Consider the following 15,128-nt stretch of genomic DNA (forward strand, 5'->3'; position numbering starts at 1 on the left):
ACCTTTAATACCCAGTCGCCACCGTGTCATGCCCAGTCAATGGCAGGTGTCCCTTCTCAGAGAGGCCTCCTGTCGCCTCCCTCTGTCAGAGCTCCTGGCTGTATTCCTTTGGAGCCCTCATCCCACCTGAACTTGGTTGTCTGTTTCTGGGCCGTGTCTCCTGCATTTAGAGTGCGGACCGTGTGAGAGCATCTCTCCCACACACCATGGGCTCCCACGTCCAAGTGGATGCCCAGTAGCACTAGTGCATAAGGATGGAATGCAGAGAGCGCTGCCTGCTGTATTGGCTGTGTGAGGCTTAGATACGGTGATGGGAGGTGAGTTTGTGGAGTAGGTATGCTGGAAACACGGACCCCAGGCCATGACTGCCTCCCACCATGCTGCCCCACACTGCTGGGCGGCAGTCTCCTTTGTGTCATCTAATGAACTGCTTCAATGTGTCTTCAAGCTTTGTCCCCCCTTGTCTCTGTCCCTGGAGCCCAACAGAGTGCATACACATGGGGAATGGAGGAGGCACTCCTGGCACGAGTGTTGGATTGTGTAGACCAGGCCTGGGCAGATGGTGTTGTGTAGGACTGGAACTGTGGGGCCAGGGACAAGTCACAGCATCTCCAGAGTGTCCGTTTGCTCTGCTGCCAGTGGGATCATCACAGATCCTAGACAGCGGCCCTTCTTCCTGGAGAAAGCCTGGCTGGGCCCCCGCTCCCTCTGCGTCCAGGTCTGATGGCACTCTCTTCTCCCCCCTACCTGTTTGTGTTCCAGTATGCCTGGGTGGAGAAGCACTTTGGCCCTGACTTTCTGGATCACGTCGTGCTGGCCGCAGACAAGACTGTGGTCTCTGCAGACCTTCTCATAGACGACCGGCCAGACATCACAGGCAAGTGGCCTGCGGCAGGTGAGGAGTGAGCGCGGAGCTGAGAGCCGCCGGGACAAACAGCACATGGGGCTGGCCTCACGGCCCCTGTCCTGGGTGGTCCCCACTTGGCTACCAGCAGTGTAGTGGGCCTCCAGCCTCCAGCCCAGCACTGACCACCTTCCCTACCAGGAGGACAAGGCTGTTCTCAGCATCCAGCCTTGGAAGGGGTGCTCCTAGGAGTCAGGAAAAGCAGGTCCTAGCTCCTGGGGTAACTCATTGGGTGGCCTAGGATGAGTTCCCTTTATATCTCTAGGCCTTGCCTTTCTTATGTAAAATGAGGGCCAGACTGGCTTCCAAACATTTGGTTTTAGCCTCAAAGCCATTTCCCCCCCCAAGAGCAATTTGGAGTGAACCTACTGTATAAAATGGAAATGCAAAGCATCATTTAAAAATTTTTTTAAAAATTTTTATTTATTTATTTGACAGAGGTCACAAGTAGGCAGAGAGGTAGGCAGAGACAGGCAGAGAGAGAGGAAGGGAAGCAGGCTCCCTGCTGAGCAGAGAACCCGATGCGGGGCTGGATCCCAGGACCCTGGGCTCATGACCTGAGCCCAAGGCAGAAGCTTAACCCACTGAGGGGTTAACCCACTTTGGGGCCACCCAGGCGCCCCCAAAGCCTCATTTCTTTAGTTGAAGGTGGTTTTGGAATTGTATTTATCCCTTATAGGTGACTCCTTCCCAACAAACAAACAAACAAACAAACAAAACTTAAACTGACTTAGAAAGGAGAAGGGAAATATATCAGCGTATCTACCTGGCAAGGTGAGGTAGGAAGGCTTTGGGCACGATGAATCTAGGAGCTCAAACAACATCAGTCTAAATTCAGTTTCTTTGTCTCCCAACTCTGCTCTGCTTTCTTTGTACGCAGGCCAGCTCTCTCCTCTCGGCAGCCATTAGCAGTTTGGGGGATAAATCCAATTCTTTTGGACACCTCAGTGGAAGATTCCAGAATATTGCTTCCCTAATGGCTTTTGGAAGCATGTCCATCTCTGCACTAGTCACAGTGTCCAGAGGGGATAATTCATGGATGTGCCCACTCGTGACCTCCCAAACCACATGGTTTCACAAGGAGAGTCAGAGCACATGGGGCGCACAGCGCCCTGAGCCGCTTCTATGTCCAGCCATGGGGAGTGGGATGGGGGTGGGGATGGGGGCGGGGGGTCAGGCCAGAACGAGAGGAGCAGGAGCAGCACCGGCTTGCCAGTGTAGACAGGTGGATATGAGGGATGGGAGCTTAGGGGGGCTCGTGGGGCTCATGGCCAAGAGCAGGGAAGCTGCGGGAGCTGGCCCTGGCCGGGGCAGGAAGGCTGAGCCTGCCAGAGGGGACGGGCCGGGCCTCAGCGGGGCTCAGCTTCTGATGCTGGCCGCCATGGTGGCTGGCACAGAAGTCCCCGTGTGCTGTGCCTCCGCTGGGTACAGCCCTCCCCGACGCCCCTGCTTCCCGTGGGCCAGCTCCCATACTCCGGGCCACCTGCCACAAGACAGGTGCGAGCTCAGTCACCACTTTCATGATGGGGAAGAGGACACTTTTTGTACTCGGGGGACTGAAGTGCTGCTTTCCTGCCCACAGGGGCCGAGCCAAACCCCAGCTGGGAGCACATCCTCTTCACGGCCTGCCACAACCGGCACGTGCAGCTGCAGCCCCCCGGCCGCAGGCTGCACTCATGGGCAGACGACTGGAAGGCCATTCTGGACAGCAAGCGGCCCCGCTGAGCTGGACTGTGCTCTGGGCTTCTCCAGGGGGCCCTGGACCTCAGGGCTCCCAGCTCAGGGCCCCAGTGGGGGTGGGGGGCGCCTAGAACTCTGGCCCCTGGGTGGCGGGGGGCTCCCTCTCACATGGCCCAGGCCCACTGCATGTCTCTCCGCTCTCCCCAGCCCTGCCAGGCCTTAAACTGATCTCGGGGCAGGGCTGGCTCGCCCAAGGTCCCTGGACAGGACACATCCAGCCAGGCAGCTCAGGCCGACCTCAGGCCATGGCCAGGCTGGGACTAGGGGCTCCAGACCTCAAGGAGCGGAGGGCCGGTAGGCCTCTTCCCGTCCCTCAGGGAAGTCCCCCCATCTGCGGCCCCTCGGCCAGGGAGCCAGCAGTGAGGTGCTTCCGGGGTGAGAAGGCTACAAGCAGGAGCGGATGGGGCGAGCCCTCACATTCTGGGCCGCGACCCCTTCCTCCCCTGCCCTCCCACCCGGTCTCCGTTCCCCGCGGGGGCCCACCATGGATTCAGCAAACACTCCTTGAGTTCCAGGGCATGCCAGGCTCTGTGCTGGCACCACAGGCTGCCCTGCCTTGGACCTGCTCAGAAGTTTCTCGTACCCATGACCCGGGGGCCCTGCTCTGGGCCCAGCAGTCAGCAGCCTTGTACATTTGTCGAAAGTTGGCAAAATAAATGGGTTTCAAGTGTTGCCCCATAATGTGGCCCCCTCTAGTCCCTGCCCTGACATCTGGCCCCCGGGCACTGCGCTGCACATCTTGTAAGTGCTTGGGTGGCCCCCTGCACTCCTGAGGGGGCTGAGCAGGGTGCGGCCTCACCGCCCACTTTGCCACGGGCGCTGCATGGGACCGAGGAGGAAGCGGCTGAAGGAGGAGCTGGTGGCCATGGTGGCCACCTGGGTAGGCCCCCCACCATGCTGACCTGTCCCCCCACCAACATGCCTCCTTCCCATGCATGCCCCGCCCTCCAGCCTTCAGCTCCCCTGCCCTGCCCGGTTCAGAGCAGGCCCCCCACTCTCTGCTCCCCTCCCACACCAAGTTCCTCCTGAAATCCCAAAAGCTGTGTGGGGAGGGTCTGGGTGATGTTATTATCTTCCTTTTGTTCTTTCCGGCCTCTCTTCTCAGCCCACTGGGAAGTGGCAACTTGAACCCATCCTCACCTGCCCAGGCTTTCAGGCCTTCGCCCTGCCACCCCCCTGCTGCTCCCTTGCTATCCTCCCCATCACTGCCCTGCAGAGAACCCCTAACTGTCCCATCACGGACACACTTGGGCTGCCCCAGCGGGTGGCGTCTCTGGTGACATCAAGAGAAAGTCTCCGAGGCTCGGGCTGGCTGACCGTCTTGGCTCCGTGGCTCTCGGGCCAGCCTGGCCATCCTGATGAGGAGGAAGCACAGTCTTCTGGGTCAAAGGCAGTCTTCCGTGGCACGGCCCCACCTTGACCCCACGTCGGCTGTATCCCTCCAGCAGTGGCGAGCGGCTCTACAGGTCCCCACCTACGAGGAGTGTATTCAGGGTTGCGTCACCTGACCAAGCTGGGCAGCGTCTGGGGCGGGTGGGCAGGTCTTGGCCAGCCTGAGGCTCTGGGAAGAACTTAGACCCGGAAGGCTGGCTCCCAGCTGCTCCCCGGAGACCCTCCGTTGCTGCCCACTCGAGGACCAGGCCACTGTCTAAGAGCCGTGAGACAATGTCACCTGCATGATGTACTTTCTGCCTGTGTCTGGGGCTTGTGGCCTCCAGCCCCAGTCGCGGGCAGAGGCCTGCCCACTGAGCCTTCATGCCCTCTCCTAAAATCCTCCCCCACTTGGTGGTCGGGCAGGGACCCCCTGGGGTTCCACGGCCCGGGACTGGAAAGTCATCACAGCTGCTGGCTTGGCAAGAACCACCATCTCCCTGGACTTGACCTGGCTGGGAGGAGGACCCGCAGAGCATCTGCCGCTCGTGGGGTTGGGCTAGCTCAAGGCTACTGCAGCGGACCAGACCCAGCCAGCCCAGCGCCCTCAAAACAAAAAAGCCACTTGCTCATTTCTGTCCTGGGGCCTCGTTCTGCTGAGGACGGAAACATAACCCCATCAGGCTTTTCTCAACCACATCTGAGATTCTCTGGGGAGTGGCTCCAGTATGGAGCGGTGGGCATGTTTGGATGTGGGGGCACTTTTCTCAGTGTAGTGATGGCAGCGGTGAAGGGAACCCCCTCCTCATCCTCGCTCTGGTGTCAATGGACCCATGGGTGCTGGCACTGGCATCGCCTGTCTCCCCGAAGTCAGCTTTAGGGCCCCGTGTCTGGGGGATGGGCCACCTCGGTCCCAGGGAAACAGTTGCCCCGACTGTACCCTGCTGGGGGCAGGGAGACCCCTTTGCCTGCTCACCTCCTGCAGCTTTTCCTCCCCCTGCTCCTGGCTCCTAGAGAGAGATCTAGGGCCATGGGCTTGAGCAGGGGTGGGGTTGGAGGCCAGGTCACAGCCTCCTCTCAGGGTCTCCCTCCCCTGCATCTGCCAGCCCCTGCTGTCCGCTCCCAGCCTGTGAGAGGCCTGATTCTAGGTCTGCTCCTCATGGAGCTACGGCAAGAGCGCAGTGCTCTGAGTCTTCCAGAGCGTTCCCTTTTCAGCTGATGGGCACCAGGAGCTTTAAAGGCCAGTCCAAAAACTCCAGAGCTACACATGGCTGAATCCATTCTTGGCTCCTCAAGGCACACTCGCCCTGAGGTAACACTCACCACTTCAGATGCCTCGTTCATTTAAAGGAGAAAAAATAATTGCGGGGCAAAGTTGCTGTAGTTAGTGCTTGGGAAAGTGCCCCCCACCCCCAGGCCATCCAGAACTCACTGTAATTAGAGCCAGCGGTCCAGGAGAGGCCTGGGCATTGCGCGGGGTCAAGCAAAGTGGGACCCTGGTCTGCCTGACGTCCCGGATAGGCCCCTTCCGGCAGGGGGCACTGCTGGGGTCTGGGTAGCTGAGGTTAGAGCCCTCTGGCCTGAGGGAAGGCCGTGCAGAGGTCCTGGGGCTGGAGAGTGTGGCCAAAGAGCAGGAGTGAGTACAGGAGGGAGGAATCCGCAGAACGGGGAGCTGGAGAAGATAAAGGGGAGGTGGGAGGTGGAACCTGGGCTGAAACCAGCGCGGATGGCTGCCCACCCGGTGGCTCTCATTCTGCCAAGGCACTGGCCGCCGCCCTCATGATGCTAGGAGGGGCGGGGGACACCTGCAATAGCCAATGACAGACACCGGGACTGCATGGCGTCGTGATTTTGTTCTTGCTGCCGAACGGAGACGCACAACTGGGATGAAGGTGACTTTCTTAGAAGCCTGAGAGGCATATGTTTTGCTTTTGAACCATTGCATGGCCTACAAGGAAGGAAGTCCGCCCTCCCAGTAGGAAAGCCAGCTTGTCCTGCCCTGAGATGAGGTGGCCCTGGTCAGAAGTGGAGATTTACCCCTTCGAAAATATTGGAAATGGTCTGGGTCCTAGGACCAGAGCCCCTGGAAGGAGTGACGACCTCTGGGTCAGCCAGGGGTTTTAGGCAAAAAAAAAAAAAACTCAGTACAGTTCCTTCACTCTTCTGGGTCACACTATCCCCACTGGGACACATTCCACTATCATAACTGTCGTAATGATCATTTCCTCTGCACTGACCCTAAGCTGATGGGCATATTCTGTGGCCTCATAACCCTTGGGGTCACTCCCACTTGACTGACGGGGCTGTGGTCTCAGCAGAGTCTGGGATCCTGACCGAGGCTGTGCCGCATCATTGGTGCTGCCAGGATTGTAGCCCAGGTGTCTGTGCTCTGGGGCTTGTGACCTCTATATAACACCGTACTCCAATCCAGAATTCTCTAAGGGCTCAGGTGTCCGTGGGAAAACGGTGTCTGTGGTCCAGGGATGGGCCTCTATCTGAAGGTGAGTAGACCTGATGGGAGGTGGGAAAGGATCAGGCCAGACCTGTGCATTGCCTAGAAGTCAGAAGAGTTGGCCAAGTTGGCCCTCAGTCACAAGCCCAAGGAAAGGGGTGCTGGGGAGGGGAGAAGAGGAAGAGGTAGAAAGAAAAGGAGAAAGAGGAAGGGGAGGGTGGAGGGGGAGCTCACTGATTCCCCTGCAAGCCAGGCAGAAGAACGAATGTAACATAGCATGTGTGACACTTGGTACATGACCTGTGGACCTGATTTGCCTGTGGTCCTCCCCTACATCCTGGCATTCAGGCAATGCCTGGAGTCCCACTGTCCCAAGGGAAGTCAGGCACAGGTTGTCTAGATCAGAAAACGCATGATGTGAGCAAGGAGGAGATGGCCTGGGTCAGTCCCTACTAGAGAGAAAGTGACCTGCTGGAGAAAGTGACCACAGATAGAGCAAGGATGAGCAGGGTTCCTGGAAAGGGACCCCCCCCCCACCCTCTAGCAAATGTGTGTCAGGTGTGGGAGAGACATGATAGCAATTCCAGCAGCCAACCCAGCTGGTTGAGGAGGCTAGTCTCACAAGCAGGGGAGCCATTGAGCTGGTGAGGCCAAGGTGGCCCCTGAGATCCTGGCTCTCCCTGTGGCCCAGAAAGGAATGAATTCAGGGTCCCCGCATGCCTATACAAGAAGATGGAGGAGGACCCTGGCTGGGAGCTCATTAGGCAGCCACCAAGGAGGGACCAAGTAGCCCCAGGGCTGAGGGCTGCAGGGGGACCCCCCCCCCCCAATCTGGCTGGGGCCCAGAGCAGACCCTCATTACCCCTGAAGGAGGGACTCAGGAAGGCCGAAAGGTAGGGTAAGCTCATGACCTGAAACCAGGAGACATGAGACCTCACCCTTGCCCCACACAGAAGCCAGCTCCTGAATCCAGACGTCCTCTTGGCCAGGACGGAAACGAGGGAGACCCTCTGAAAAGCCACGGGGGATATCAGCCCCTCCGAGGAATGAGGACTTTGAGTTAGATGACACCAAAGAAGGCCATTTTAGGTGGAAAGAGGCTGAGTTAGTTCTAGTTGGCAATTAAAAAAATGATTATCAGTTATAGTTAATAACAAATAATAACAAATATGTGTCTGCTTATCTATAGAGTTTTAGCTCTATAGAGATTTGGTTTATTTGGTTTTTCCCACAATCTGCCCAGAAAGCAGGGTTCAGGGAGGTTAATTGATAAGCAAGCCCTGGGCCAGCCAGTGGGCGGAGATGGGCTCTGAAGGCAGCTCCCAGAGCCTGCAGGAAAGAGCCAGAGGGCAGCCTGGCAGCGGGAGGACCTGGGAACAGGGAATCTGGAGCGTGGGTTTGCTACCCGCTTGCTGTGGGAGCTCTGCAAAGCCACGATTCTCTCAACCTGTTCCAGAGTTGGTCAACTTCCATGATGGCATGAGAAAGGGTTGCAGGAAATAGGGACTTTTATTCCACGATGCTTCTGGTCCCTGGAGGAAACTGACTTGCTCCGTGTCCGTGAAACAAGGTAGTGGGTAGCGGGGAGCTCACCTTGGGGCAGAGGGGTGAGTTCTGGACACTGAATGGGATCCAGGGGCGCGTATCCTGGCTTGACCACCAGGTGGCAGCACAGCCCACTCTTGGAATTGTTGGGGGTTAGGTGGCGGGGCTGGGACGGGTTGCTAGCGATTAGTGAGTACTCAGGCCATTGCGGGGGGGGGGGCGGGGGGGGTAGGGCCAGATTCCCTAAACTCCCTGATCCCTCCTGGACCAGCTCTTCTTGCCCCTTCCTCCTGGGCTGTTGCGGACAAGGTGGAGCCCTGGGTGTCAGGCCGAGGACCCTTGTCCAGCCTGCCTGGTGGGCAGGATACCCTCAGGCCAAAAACCTCAAACACTAACCACCCTCAAGAACTTCAGGGGGCCCAAAGAGAAAAGTCAGGAGCTTGTGCAGATCCCAAGTCAGCCTTGGCTCCCTGATGGTACGGGGGGAGACTCCTTGGAGCTCAAGAAAGACCCCTCCTCACCTGCCTCTGCCTGCATCTCCCAGATACCTGGACCCCTGCAGCTCCTGGAATGCATCTTATCTGTGTCTTCACACGTGCTGTTTGCTGCCCTTTGCTGGAGGGTTTCTGGGCCAACCCTGACCTCTGACCTCATGGTGGGGAGGCAGACTGCCATCTCTCCCAGCCCTGCACCATCTGCAGGAATGAAGGGTTGGACTGAGCTGGTGGCTGCAGTTGCAGGGGTGTGTGTGTGTGTGTGAGAGAGAGAGAGCGGGGGCGGGGGGACTGTGAGCAGTGGGCAGAGGGCGAGGGAGAGCAAGAATATTAAGCAGGCTCCATGCTCATTGTGGAGCTCAAAGCGGGGCTCGATCTCATGAGTTCTCATGAACCTGAGTTCATGACCTGAGTGGAAATCAAGAGTCAGATGCTTAACTGACTGAGCCACCAAGGCACCCCCCACCACATTTGCAGGTCTTTACCCAAAGCTGCCCAGGCCCTGGGGGCCAGGCCTTGGAGACGAAGATGTCAGCCCAAGCCCCAGAGTGGCAGCCCTCCAAGGATGAGGTTTAGGCTGACAAAATGGCTCTTTAGGATAGAAATTCATAGAAATAGGAACCAAATCACCTGTCCAGCAAACACCTCAGCCCTATTGGCAATTTGGATAAATTTTTTAAAATCCTGGGTTAAATTCCACGAAGCTGGTTCAGAAGCATAGGCTGGAGTCTAAAAAAGGGCAGACATCATCAGGGTACTTAAAGTTTAGAGGCCAGGGGAGAAGCGGGACTGAGGTGACCAAGCCTGTGATGCATTCAGTGTTCTACCTTGGCTGGGATCCTCTAGGGCTCAGACCGGCTGGAGAGCGGGAGTTGCAGTTCACACAGATGGCCACAGGATGGAGCCAGAGGACCAGCTCCGACAGCTCCATGCCTCCCTGGGATCCCAAGAGAGACATTGGCCTCCTGGACCAGACTTTCCCATATTCTGGTCCCATACTGGTATTCCCAACCACCAGCCTCTCTTTCTGAACCCCTGTACACTCTGGAAACTCCTGTGGGCTGAGCCTGGGCTGTGCCCGGAGGGGACCTCAGCTACTGATTACTGAGTAGATGGGTCAAAGGCATCTGCTCTAACCTTGACCTAAGAGAGCAGAGTCAGTGGGAGCAGTTCAAGCTCCAGGGAGAGAGCAGGTGGGAGACTGTAGTCCTGGGCAGGCCTGGCTAGGGGAGAATGCAGGCGCTGAGAGACCTTATGGGCCCCTCTTTCCACGGAGATGGCATTGCTGCGGGATCCCATCCTAGCTTGCTGCATTCTCTCCTTCACAAGGTGCCCCACACAAACCTGAGGCACAAGCTGGAGTCTTGAGGCACGTGTTATTGGCTAACGGTGTTTTTTTTTCAGGGGAGCTTTTATACCCTCCCACTCAAGTGCCCCAAGCCTGGCCAGGGACAGCTGGCGACTGTCCTGGGTGGGCAGTGCTGGGCAGAGATGATGGATGAACGGGCTCACGCCTGTGTGCCCTGGAGGATTTGTCTCCACTCCCTCCATGACCCACCCAGGCCTCTCCACACATTTGAGTCATCTCCTGGCCCCTGGTGGCAGTTGAGCCCCTGGCCTCTGACCCTAAAAAGGCTTACCATTGTTTGCCCAACATGCCCACTCTTGACCTTGTCCTGTTCCCCCCCACCCCCACAGCCTGCAACTCCCCCCCTTTTCCTCTCCACTCAGTTCACCCCTGCTTGTCTCTGCCACCCCCCCCCCCCCGCCAGAAAGTTCTCACAGACTGCCCTAGCCCTGCAGGGACATCTCCCTCTTCTGACCCCCTCAGCACTAACCGCCTGAACCACTAGGGAGGCGTTTCCTGTCTAGCAGATGAAAGAGTCGGGAGGAGGGAAAGGACCCCACATTTACTGAGTGTACTCCAGACGCTTTATCACGTCATTAATCTTCCCACATGACTACGAAGTCAGACCAGGATAATCTGGTTTTAATTTTGTGAAAATTAAAGCTGCGAAAGTGGAGCCTGGGTTCTGTCCAACTCCGAAGGCCATACCATTCCTGCTATCCAGAGCCGCTGCTCTGAGTAGAAAGGAAAACACCCACAGGCACACACCAGTGGAGAGTCAAGTGGCAGCTGACTCACACCGAAGCCTCCCAGCATGGTCCCAAATCCCAACGATGTGAAAAACAAGAGTGGTGCTGCTGGTGAAACAGACATGCCTAACACCTCAAAGGTGGAAGGTAGCTGGGCCTTGTGGAAGGAGGGAGCCTTGGAAGAGGGGTGGCCAGAGGTCCTGGAGGGGGGATCTGCAGGCTCAAGAGGGCCCTGTGCTCCTGGCAGAATAACTATTTAACTGTTTAGGGTACCACAGCGGGAGCCACCAGGTAAGTTGAACCCTCTTCCCTACTACCCACATGCTTGTCTCTCTCTCTCTTTCTCTCTCTCTCACACACACACACACATGCACACATGCACACAACTGGGCCAAACAGAGAACTCCAGTATCTGGGTTTTGGGGAAGTGTGGAGGAGCAAGTGTGGGTGCTGCAGCTGAAGAGTTAGGCGTGTCCCAGAAAGCTGGTGACATCCAGGGTGAATGGAGACCCCCCCAACACAGAACACTAGAGATCGCATAATGGTACATTCTGTTCTCCCCAAATGAGTGAAGGCAGGCTGTGGGAAGTCGATGTGGTGCCTCCAGCTAGAGTGAAATATAGATACAAAGATGAGTCCATGAATGATGGCATCACACTCCTCAACAAGAGAATTGAGACCCAAGGAAGGAGAGTTATGTAGCCAGAACAACAATTTGGAACAGGTGTGGTCAATGTCCTTAGAGAGATGTTGTAGAATACGGGACCCTCAAAAAGATCAATTAATGAATTTAGAAAACTAAAATCTAGTCATGGGGAAAAAACCTCAATAAATAGGCTGAATAGCAGAGTGGACATCGCGGAATAGCAAATAGTGAGTTGGGAGATTAAGCTGAGGACTCTTACAATGCAACACTAAAAGGACAAAGAGACGGAAGGTATAAAATAAAAGGAGATACAAAGAATGAGATTATGTTTCCTAGTCCAAAAGGAGACAAGAATGTGGGGGAGAAATTGTCCAGGGTTGAGGCTTGACAGTGTCCTAGAATTCTGACTAAAATCGGTCACCAGTGCCAGGAAGGATGAATGAAAGAGATTGACTATTGGACAGAGTATTGAAATTTTAGAACACTGAGGATAACAAATTCTAAATATTTCTGGATAAAAACCAGGCTACATGTAAGCAACATAATGTTAGAAAAAAGAAGAAAATGAAGTAATTATCTTCAAAATCTAAGGGAAAATAATTTCAAACTCAGAATTCTATACCCAGCTAAATGTAAGAAAAAACTCCCTTTTATTAAAAAGAATGCTAATTGATGTGCTCTAGCAAGAAGAAAAATTAATCCAAGAAATTAAGTACAAGAAACAATGAGTAACCAAGAGCCAATAAAAGTTATTAAATTTAAGTAAGTGTTGATTGTGTAAGAATTAATCACAATCTGGAGCTAAGATCATGATATTAGCAACTGAGAGAAAAAAAACATAACTAGAAAACAATATCAGGAATAATTTCAAACATTTCAATATTTGCAATAAATGTGAATGGATTAAAATTTGAAGAAGAATCTCCACATAAAAAATACAATCCTGGGTAGGGAGAGGGTGGTTGGGTTATGGACATTGGGGAGGGTATGTGCTAAGGTGAGTCCTGTGAAGTGTGTAAGCCTGACAATTCACAGAGCTGTACCCCTGGGGCTAATAATACATTACATGTTAATAAAACTCTTTTTTTTAACTCTAAAAAAAAAAAAAAAACAATCCTGCCTTCAAGAGACACATATAAATGGTAATGACCAGGAAGTTTCTGCATAGGATAATAGACATACTGCACGAGTCCTAACAAAGTGTTATTGGTGAGTGTACATCAATATCAGATGAAACAAAATTCAAAGAAGAACATTAAGAGGGGACAAAGTTGGATTCATGTTGCTAAAAGAGACAATCTACCAGGAATTGGAAATTTCGCAATCAGAGCAGGAAACTTGAATTCACTTTTCTCAGAAACTGACAAATCAAAGAGGCAAAAATATATGTATATTACACATATATTTATATAGAGAATTCAAAAAAGAAATTACACTATTTTCAAATATACATGGAATGGCTGGGAATGAAATTGAAGTCTTGAAAAAGAAGACATAAAGCAAATTATTTTTTAGACAATATTTTTTAGACAATATTTCTTCTTAGAAAAGGGAGAAAGAGCCAATGGCAGAGTTGTTGGATTGTAAGACCACATGCGAGAACCACTGATTCCCTGGCAGTGGGAAAGGGAAAAAGCAGGACAATTAGGAGGGATGACATTTGGAAAGCAGGGAAAGGGGCCTGGGAGGGTGAGGACAAGAGGAAAAAGGGAAGCCTTTTCTGGCTGAAGAGGTGAGAGCTGGGATGGATTGTCTCCCAAGTGAAGGGAAGGCACAGAGCAGATGAATCTGGGCTTGCCAATGGTTAGTGAGTGCCAAGCATCTCCCAAGTGGTATATATGAATTATCTAATCTTTGGGTGGGTACTATTAATACACCAATTTTGCAGATGGAAACCCCAGGATGTACACAGGGATAGTGAATCATAGTAGGGTTGGGATTTGGACTTGGTCCATCTTATACCGACACTGCTCTTAATCTCTAAACCATACGAAGAATATAAATCCCATAAACAGGTGCTTTTAACCCTGCTCTGTGTACCCTTCTAGGGATAGTGTCTGTTGGGTTTATCTGACTTTCAAAGAAGTCTATGATCCAGGAAATATTGAGAATCCCCGATTCCCATGTTGGGCTACTTTCCAGAATTTGAAAGGAGGAACTCTGAGAGCCTGGCAGGGGGAGGGTCTTGGCCTCACAGCCCTTGGGGCCACTGTAAGCCTGGGCAAGATGTCCTGGGATAGACTGTGCTGCCTGTTCTCATGCTCTCATGGGTCAGGACAGAACATATGGTTCCATTTAAGCTCTCAGAGAAAGGAGAGACAGACTCTCTGACAGTCTCTTTCTAGTCCAACCCTGCCATCACAGGTAAGGCCTCTGAAGCTCAGAGAAGGTGCCCCAGTCACCCGTTGTCCTATAGCTGGTTAGTGGCTGATGGTCACAGCAGCTGAGTAGTCAACACCCTCCCATCTCACTGCTATGATCTCGATGGCCCAGCCTCTCCTCCGATGATGTGATATCCAGGGCTGAAGGAAGAATCCAGTTCTACAGGGAACCTGTGAGGCAGCAAAGGGACCAGAAGAATAGGTCATCCTGTGGCCAAATGGGTTGGTTTTTTAAAATTGTGGTAAAATACAAATAACATAAAATTTACCATTTTAACCATTAAAAAAATGCACAATTCTGTAGCATTAAGTACATTTGCCATGCTGTGCAGCCAGCACCACCATCTAGTTCCAGAACTTTCTCATCACTCCAAACCCATTTGCCGTCACTTTTCATGCTTCCCTCCCTCAGCCCCTGGAAACCACCAACCTATTTTCTGTATGCTCATTTGCCTATTCTGGAGATTTTCATGTGAATAGAATCCAACAACGGCCTTCCATGTCTGTCTTCTTTCACTTAGCATATTTCCAAGGTTCATCCGTGCTATGCCACGCACCAGGACTTCATTCCGTTTTATGACCTAATAATATTCCATTGTGTGGACAGATTACATTTTAATGTTTACCATTCTTCTCTTGAAGGACACCTGGGTTGTTTCCATCTTCTGGCGATGGTGACTAGTGCTGTTATGAACACTGATGTACAAGTTTTTGTTTGAACACCTGCTCCCAGTTCTTTTGGGCGTATACCTGGGAGCTAAATTCCTGAGTCATATGGTAACTCTATGCTTAACTTGTTGAGGAACCACCAAACTGAAGTCCACAACAGACCAGATTTTTCCTGGCCCTTCCTCTCTGCGTTCAGCACCCTCTTCCTGGACAGCACCCTCCCCCCCCCCCCCCCCCCGCCCCCGCACCCCGCCCCCAGCAGCCCCACCTGCTCTCCCGGGCTCCACACCCACCTCTGGGGCCTGCATGACCCCTCAGACCTCCCAAATGCATTGTCTTTCTCAAATCTGCTCCAACTGTGCTTGCCTCTTTTCTCTGACATTCAGTGTTGCTACAGCATGGGTCCCAGCAGGTGACAAGCCCCCGCCTCAGGCTGGCACCTGGGCCACAGGTCATGAGGGTAAGGATGGTAACCTACTGTGTGCTGCTGGTCTAACTATGCATATTGTCCCACTTATCTTCACAGCAAGGCCTGATGCAGGTACTAGTATTGTCTCCATTTGTGAATGTGGGAACCAAGGCTCAAAGAGGTTCAGCCACTTGCCCAAGACCACACAGCTAGTAAGGGGTGGAGTGTGGGCTTGAAACAAGCAGTCTGTCTCCTCAGGAGTTAAGACAGATCAGTGAGCTCCTGGGAACAACAGAAAATCCCTCTTTCAGAAAAAAAGGTCAGAGATTAGGACCTGGGCAAATATTGGAGAGATGATGGCTTTTGAGAGAAGTGTCTCTCTCTGGGTGAGTGGGAGTAGTGAGGTCAGAGTGAGGGTCC

General features: G+C 53.5%; 1 protein-coding gene across 2 annotated transcripts in view; it reads left to right on the forward strand.

Moving 5' to 3' along the window:
* NT5M (5',3'-nucleotidase, mitochondrial) overlaps nucleotides 1–3,325 on the forward strand; it is a 37,534-nt gene extending 34,209 nt beyond the window's left edge. The window contains exons 4-5 of one of the 2 annotated variants that reach the window (XM_082706856.1): nucleotides 763–895; nucleotides 2,487–3,325. In XM_082706856.1, coding sequence (XP_082562982.1) covers nucleotides 763–895; nucleotides 2,487–2,629 — 276 coding nt within the window. In that variant the 3' untranslated portion in view covers nucleotides 2,630–3,325. The remainder of the gene's footprint in view (nucleotides 1–762; nucleotides 896–2,486) is intronic. The other variant, XM_082706857.1, reaches the window with a different exon arrangement.
* Nucleotides 3,326–15,128: the final 11,803 nt, after the last annotated feature.

Source organism: Mustela nivalis (assembly GCF_964662115.1).
Source record: "Mustela nivalis genome assembly, chromosome: 17".
NCBI classification, from domain to species: domain Eukaryota; kingdom Metazoa; phylum Chordata; class Mammalia; order Carnivora; family Mustelidae; genus Mustela; species Mustela nivalis.